The 7,223-nt window shown below is 30.7% G+C and overlaps 2 protein-coding genes across 3 annotated transcripts in view; one reads left to right on the forward strand and one right to left on the reverse strand.

The window, feature by feature from the left end:
* The first annotated feature begins 1,148 nt into the window (after positions 1 to 1,148).
* Positions 1,149 to 5,406, forward strand: LOC101512489 (uncharacterized). Of its 2 annotated transcripts, XR_012162493.1 has the most exons (7): positions 1,149 to 1,445; positions 1,523 to 1,693; positions 2,820 to 3,062; positions 3,686 to 3,775; positions 4,315 to 4,431; positions 4,746 to 4,924; positions 5,104 to 5,406. XR_012162493.1 is itself a non-coding variant. In XM_004493213.4 (6 exons), the coding sequence occupies exons 1-6, from the start codon at positions 1,248 to 1,250 to the stop codon at positions 5,146 to 5,148; spliced, it is 864 nt and encodes a 287-aa protein (XP_004493270.1). In that variant the 5' UTR covers positions 1,149 to 1,247; the 3' UTR covers positions 5,149 to 5,406. The 2 variants fall into 2 exon arrangements, 1 of the variants encoding a protein (XP_004493270.1); XM_004493213.4 differs by lacking the exon at positions 4,746 to 4,924.
* A 715-nt stretch (positions 5,407 to 6,121) lies between these two features.
* The window catches only part of LOC101513134 (uncharacterized), a 6,641-nt gene continuing 5,539 nt past the window's right edge, over positions 6,122 to 7,223 (reverse strand). Inside the window, exon 5 of the mRNA XM_073366766.1 lies at positions 6,122 to 7,223. This exon is cut by the window's right edge and continues 12 nt beyond it. Coding sequence (XP_073222867.1) covers positions 6,524 to 7,223 — 700 coding nt within the window. The 3' untranslated portion in view covers positions 6,122 to 6,523.

Consider the following 7,223-nt stretch of genomic DNA (forward strand, 5'->3'; position numbering starts at 1 on the left):
AACAAATATTTTTCAGTGTTTTATAAATTTTTAAAAATAATTTTTTTTAATTGTTCTGTAAAATGATTTTTCTGTGTGAAGGGTCCTCCACTAAATAAATAAATATAATTTAAACAAAAGTTTAAATATTTTAGAATAAAAATATATTATTTTATTTTTCAAATAATTGAAAGCAAAGAAAATAAATTTAAAATTAAATTTATTTATTTATTTTTAGAAATTATTAAATGATATTTAATGTTACATCATTAACATTGAAGATTTAATTATGAAGAATTAAATGCAAATATTTTTTAAGATAAATAATCAAATTTATAAATAAATAAAAAATAAGAAATTAAAATTTAAGTTTATCAAAATAATAATTAAAATTATATGATTAGTATTTTGCTCAAAGATTAATATTATAAATAACACATTATTGTTTTTTTTTTAAGTAAATCTAAATATGTTAAACAACCACGCCCAACAACTTATATTATAGACCACTAATCAAGTAATTCAACTCTTGAAAGAAAATATTACGGGAGTTTATAATTATTCTATTACAAAAAGCGCTAATAAATACCGTCGTATATCATACATAATTTTTAATAAAGTTTTTATAGATTAAATTTTTTGAATATTTTATTAAAAGATACCAATCTCATATAAATTTAATAAAATTTATATCTATTTTATTTAATAAAAATTTATGTTAAAAGATATATCACTAATGTCTTTGTCAATATTGATTTCCACACACATATGAGACTTTTATCTTTTTTGTTTTTCTAGTTAGAATGGTTTGTTGACCATTTTGGAAATGTTTGTAGACAAAGGTTAGATAATAATTGTTTTCATTTTAATGATTCATTTATCTTTTTTTTTTTAATGTTTTAATGTCTTATCATATACTACTATAATAATTTTTATTTGATTTTATGTCTCTCAGCACAAAACTATTTACAATGTTTCGTATTGAAAAAAAGTTAACAACACATTTTTTATTATGATATTTTTTTATTAATTAATAAAGTTCACAAATATATAAATTATATGAACTAAATGAAATTTATACCAATTTTTATTAATAAAAAAGTTTAAAACATATATAAAAAAATGAGTAAATGACATTATCCTATAAATATTATCAACATGTGACAATATTCACGAGTGCATCACAATCTAATTTTAAACATCCCGATATTCCGATCGGAGAAACCCTTGGCGAGCCGAGAACATAACAGAATAGAGTCCGACTGAAAATGGAGGATAACAGTGACAGTGGAATGGAGCAAGAGCTACAAGTACAACTGCATAAACTATGCTGCATCAAATCACAGGAAACTCTAAACCACATACTCTCCACTCTCTGGAATACAAGGAAAACCGGTCTTCGCTCTCCCGATAAATCACATTTTCAATCCCTCCTCAACCTTTCTTCACCCTCCGAACTCCACCCTGTAATCTACTTTTCAAATTCAAATTCAAATTCAATTCATCTTAATCCGAAACTCATTTCATTTCACTAATATTATAGGTGTTGATGTGCCTTCGCTGGCTTATCAGAAAATTCGTTTATCTAAACATGACCGGTGACGATCTTCTCAAACTGCTTCCTGTTGATCTTCCGCCACACCTGCAAACCATTCTTCTACTTTCTTTCCGCAATAATGGAGATCGCTGGAAGCAAGATTTATCTCAACAACTAGTAATTCTTTTCATGCTCACTTCTCAATATAGTCATTGGGTTCTAATCAGTGTTGTCAAATAGTGATAGTAATACAACATAGTGAAATTTGAATAGATTGTTATTGCTCTGCGACCCACTATTTAGTACAAAGTATTATCGAATAGTAACTATTGCGGCATTATAGCATAGCAGAATTTAACAAACCGCTATTTTCCGCAACAACACTGGTTCTAATTATAATGTGTTTTTCAGTTTATTTTTATAGAAATTTCATGTCAAACATAAATATTAGGGTTTTACGCTAACCTTCAATAAAAATTTAGTATTTGACGGCTATTTCTAAAATGTGGTTATAATATATGTTTGTTTATATGACATTATGGTAGTTTTTTTTATTGGTGTAAAACTATATTACAACTTTGGTGCATCTCCTTTAAACTCTTATGAATGAGCATTTTGATTTTAAGGAAATTAGAATTAAAGTTTTAAATCGTCGTGATTTTTGTTACTATATAAAACCGTGGTCAAATGCGACTAATGCAACCATATTTGCAGCGTTACCGTTGTTTGAAGTTACCTTAATGTAATATTGCGACTACGATCCCTGGTTAAAATTTCATATTTCAAAAGATTAATTTAAGCATATTTTCAAAATAATCATGAATATGATTTTTTATTCCATTTTTTCAAGTTAAACAATTACTATACAGGTGATTTTTCAATGGAAAAAAAAAAAGCTGAAATCTGATGACCAAGTTTAGATTTGGTAATCCCTGGCTATGTGTTCTCATCCTCATCTTATTCTTAGGGCAAGCTTAAATTAGTTTCAGTCTTTAAAAAAACTCTCAATTAAATAATTTTATGGATCTTCACTAACAAAAAATGCCTTATAAGTTTATAGGTGTTCATAGAGAAGATAAATGAAGCTCCAAGAAAAAAATTCAGATGTATGAGCTAATTTCAACTTATATGAGAAACTATTGTATAAAATACTCATAATTACTGGAAGGATCTTTTAGTATTATTGTTCTATTAGTATTTGTGGAATAGTTAAAGTAATTCAAACTGACTCTTAATAGTCGTAGTTGGATATTATTATTCTTCTCCTGCCCACTCATCTTATCTCTTGTTTTTATGTGTTCAGGATTTGTTGCCAAAGACAATTGTTTCTTATCAGGACAGAACAAATGTCCATCCATCTTTTTCCTCCCCACCATCTTCCTCGATGTCAACGTCTCTGTGGCCACGTCAAGAAGATGACTCTCTTGCCCAGCTGAATTGCAGTGATTTGGGAGTATCAACACCACTTGTTACTGATGTTAATGTGTTCGGACTGCCTGCATGCTTCCCATGTGATATTGCTTCTTCTGAGAACTTGGTGCTTGAGGTGCATTGCTTTTGCAACGTCTTCTAATGTATGATGTATCATTGATTTTGCATTAGCTGCATATCTTCTCTTTCCACTGTTCATTTTTGTTACAACATCAAATTTCCAAACTACTTTAAACAATCTTTTCTTTAAGAGAAGTAACTTGAGTTTCACTAAGGCAAAGGTAGAAGATGTATAAGATTGGATATAGGCTGAAGGGATTTTATGAAAATGGTTTGATGTTTTGTTTTGTATGGCAAGTTTTATTGAACTGCATAAGTTGGTAAATTGCATGGAGTTAGAAAGTTGCAAAAGATCTGGTGCTTCACAAGTTGGAATAAGTTACAGAAAGGATATGGCAGTAGTGTGTTGAAGATAAATGAAGGGGAATTGGAAAATAACTCAGTTAAGATATCCTATAATTAGCAAGGAACCATGAAATGGAAGATGTAGTTGAGTATGGGCTTTGGGTGCTAGATGGTGCGTAGGTGTGATAACTGATAACTTCTGTTTTACAGTTTAAGATGTAATGTGGACATGCAAATAGCATGCGTGTCTGACATATTTCAGAAAGTTTTTTTTTTCCGTTCTATTTTCTTTTCCTTTCTTTCTTTGTTATAATTCATAAAATAAAATCGTAGGAAAACCTTCCTTACCTCAAATCAATGACGTGGACCATGGAGAATCGCGGCTTGTCCCCTGCAGATAAAGTGGCTATAATCAGCCTTAAGGTAATGTGTGGATAGTTTTTTTATCATTAAATATCTGTGAGATAAATACAACTATAATGAGCATATTATTTCTCCTATTTCCACATTTTGACAATACATGGATGTATTGATTGTTAATGCATAAAATTTACAACCTTCCAAATTTTGGTTCAATCTTCAAGTTTTTGTTGAAAACTTCCATGCTGAGTGCTAGAGGTGTCTTCTGTACCGCTGATGCATTTTCTGAAACCATTGCTATTATATGTTGCTATAGAAATCATGTATGATGTATAGTTACTATGAACCAAAAACTGCATCCTGAGGGGCTTCACACACGGTATTCACCAAAATAAAGCAGCTTTCTGAAGCATTTAACAAGTTTCTGTTGATACTGTTTGTGAACCAAAAAATCCTTTATGAAGTACATAATGCAATCTTGTTAGTAGTATCATACATTTTAAAGGACCACCACAATGTACATGTAATGTTGAAATAACTTTTTGGTTGTAATGTTTATAGTGTGAAAGGATATCCTTGTAATATCTGTTTTTTTTTTATAGCTGCATGATTATAGCAAGTCTCCATTAGGAGAAACAGAGGTTAAGTTTCAGCTTACAAGGGATACACTTGAGGCTATGCTGAGATCAATGACATACATCAGTGATCAACTAAATGCTGTAAGACATTCTTTTATATTTATCAGGATTATGATGATTGATCGAAACATAAACCACAAATTATAGTTTATCGGAATTATATTGTTGCAAATGAGGAAGAATATTAAACATTTTTTTCTAATTTCAAAATGTGTTTGCTCTGAATTGAAGAGTTGATCATGATATTTGATAATAAAAAGGAAAAGCAGATGACTCCAATAATTACGGGGCAAAATCACAATTTGCCAATAATAAATGAAGATGCCGAGCAACCTATCACTTTTTATATGTTTGCCTTCCAAATATAAACAAACATTTTGAAATCGATTTTTCAGTTATATCTGAAGAAGTTAGTAAGGCTATCCAATGATGGATGGATGTTGAAAGTTACAGGACCACTGGAGACCTTTATTCTTGGTCCAATGTAGTTGATATAACTAATGAACTAACTTGCTGGCAAGTGAAAAAAAGATAACTCCACACTTGTCATAACTTCAGTTGGAAGAAATTTCAGGTCCCACGTAACTTTTAATGCATGTATTAATGTTTTCCTTTCAGAATATTAGGAAAAAAAATATTCTAGGAAAATGGAAATTACATAAATTGTTTAAAGTTTTGTTCTTCTTTATGCTTTTCAGACAACAGTCTCTAATACTGTATTTATTTGTGTGTCATTTATGTATTTACTTGCAGGTTGGGACTTCTTCCAGGCCAGCAAACAAGAAACAAAGGCAATAACTTGTTTTCTGGTCATTGGCTTATAAGTTAGGATACTTAATAATATTTAGATAGTATCTCATACCTTTAAAAGATGAAAGTGAAAAATAGTGGTAACAGAGAACATAGCTCTGGCATACATTGTCCCATTTGACACGTTAAAATTTGATTTTACAAAAAAATATGATTCTTTTATGGATGCTGTTGAAGCAAACTCCATGCTTGTTGTAAACAGTTTTTCTCTCATAAAGATTTGTGCAAGTGAAGATGTGTTTAAGATGCTTTGTCTTTTACCATTTTTGCGACAGTGTAATAAAGTAAAAAAAAATCAGGTATTTTACCACCACTTTTTGCACACCTTGAAATGCAAAGCAAACTGCATAAAAATCAAAAGTACAAGAAACATAGCCTAAAGCCAAGCATAGGGTTGATAAATGATACAGGAACCATTATCTAACATAACAAGGTTTAGCCAGAAAATTTAGAACTTATGAAAGAAATGCATCAAGTCTTTATAAACAATCCAAATTAAGGATGCATGATTGCTTAACTAAATGCTTAAATAATTACCTTTCATATTAGCACTTTGTATAACTATAAGCTTTAAGCTTCTAAATAACTTGAAAAGTTTGATAAAATTAAAATAAGCTAAAAACAACTCAAGAATATATCATAAGCTATATTTATCCATTTCTAAACTCTTATGCAAGTGTTTATGTCAATAAGATAAATCCAAATAAGTTTATATCAATAAAATAAAATCCAAATAAGTTGTAAATAAATTATTTCACATACAAACTCTTCCGTATGCACCTAAATCGACAAATTCATCGCCATTCACAAATGAGTGTCCAAATTAATATGGCTGTAGTAATTCACTTGATCAACAGACGCACACAACCAAAATTTATTACCATAACTACATTTTCTAGTGCTCAATAAACTAAAGAGTTCTTATGTAAAGATGCAAACAATAAGTAGGAAAAAGAACCCGGAAGCAACTACTTGGTATATACATAAAAACAAATTCAATCACCATTTCTACAATCAAATTATAATGTACAAAAATCCAATTTCTTTTGGACTACACAAAGGGCAACACTGTTGGAAATATAGTCTCACCCTATATATACCAAATTGCTCACACTGAAGGGTAAAATTGAACCAAAAAACTGCAAGCTTCAAGAAATAAAACCAAAACTAATTCTTGAAGAAACCAATCCATCAAAATAATAGAAACCTGACCTGACTACCATTAGCCAAGAGCCCAAGACACGGTGTCGATGAGGCTAGAAAGAAACTCAAATTCCCATTGCCGAAGAAAAAAAACACTTATAACAACATAAATAAGAAACTTGCAACTCTTTTGTCTTGCTCAAAATCACCTCTCTCGGTATCAATCAGAATTGCTAGAGCTTGAACTGGAACTGGAACTAGATTTCCTACTGTGAGATTTTTTCTTATTACTAGAGCTGCTGCCGCCGGATACATTTTCCAATTTATCAACTGGAGTCCAGCTCATTTCTTCAGCACTGGTTGATGCATCAAAGGATTCATTCAACTTTTCCGAGTCAAATTCATTTGCTTCTATTTTGACTGAAACATCTTCTGTGTCCAAATTTTCTGGCAGCTTCTCTTGATTATCTTTGGAAATTTGAACTAAAGCAACATCAATATCTTCCAGGGATCTGGCTTCAATAACTTGAAGATCTGAATTAACTTCCACATGATCTTGAGATTCTGCGCTAACAAGCTGATCCTTAATTGTACGAGGAAGAATGAGATCGTTAACATCAACTCCTTCTTGAAGTTGCTTAAAAGCTAAGTCAATATCTTCAAGGGATCGTGCTTCAAGGACTGGTATGTCCTGCACAACCTCCTCTGTCTTTACATCCTCATCATGCACAATGTTGGTATGAGGTGATACACCAGCATCACCAACACTAAAATCCCCAACTGCATCCAATTCTGACAAAAATTCCTCATCAATTTCCTTCATGTAATCAAATTCGTTGACATTTTTTTCAGTATTCGGAGACAAGTAGCCCTCTGCTGAAGGAACTAAGTTTTGTTGTGCTTCATTTTGGTCTTCGTTC

The sequence above is a fragment of the Cicer arietinum genome, chromosome 3 (assembly GCF_000331145.2).
Source record: "Cicer arietinum cultivar CDC Frontier isolate Library 1 chromosome 3, Cicar.CDCFrontier_v2.0, whole genome shotgun sequence".
Taxonomy (NCBI): Eukaryota; Viridiplantae; Streptophyta; class Magnoliopsida; order Fabales; family Fabaceae; genus Cicer; species Cicer arietinum.

Coding starts and splice junctions, on each gene's coding strand:
- LOC101512489 (XM_004493213.4), top strand. CDS start 1,248: ATGGAGGATAACAGTGACAGTGGAATGGAGCAAGAGCTACAAGTACAA. Junction 1,446..1,522: donor CACCCTCCGAACTCCACCCT/GTAATCTACTTT, acceptor CTAATATTATAG/GTGTTGATGTGCCTTCGCTG. Junction 3,063..3,685: donor CTGAGAACTTGGTGCTTGAG/GTGCATTGCTTT, acceptor ATAAAATCGTAG/GAAAACCTTCCTTACCTCAA.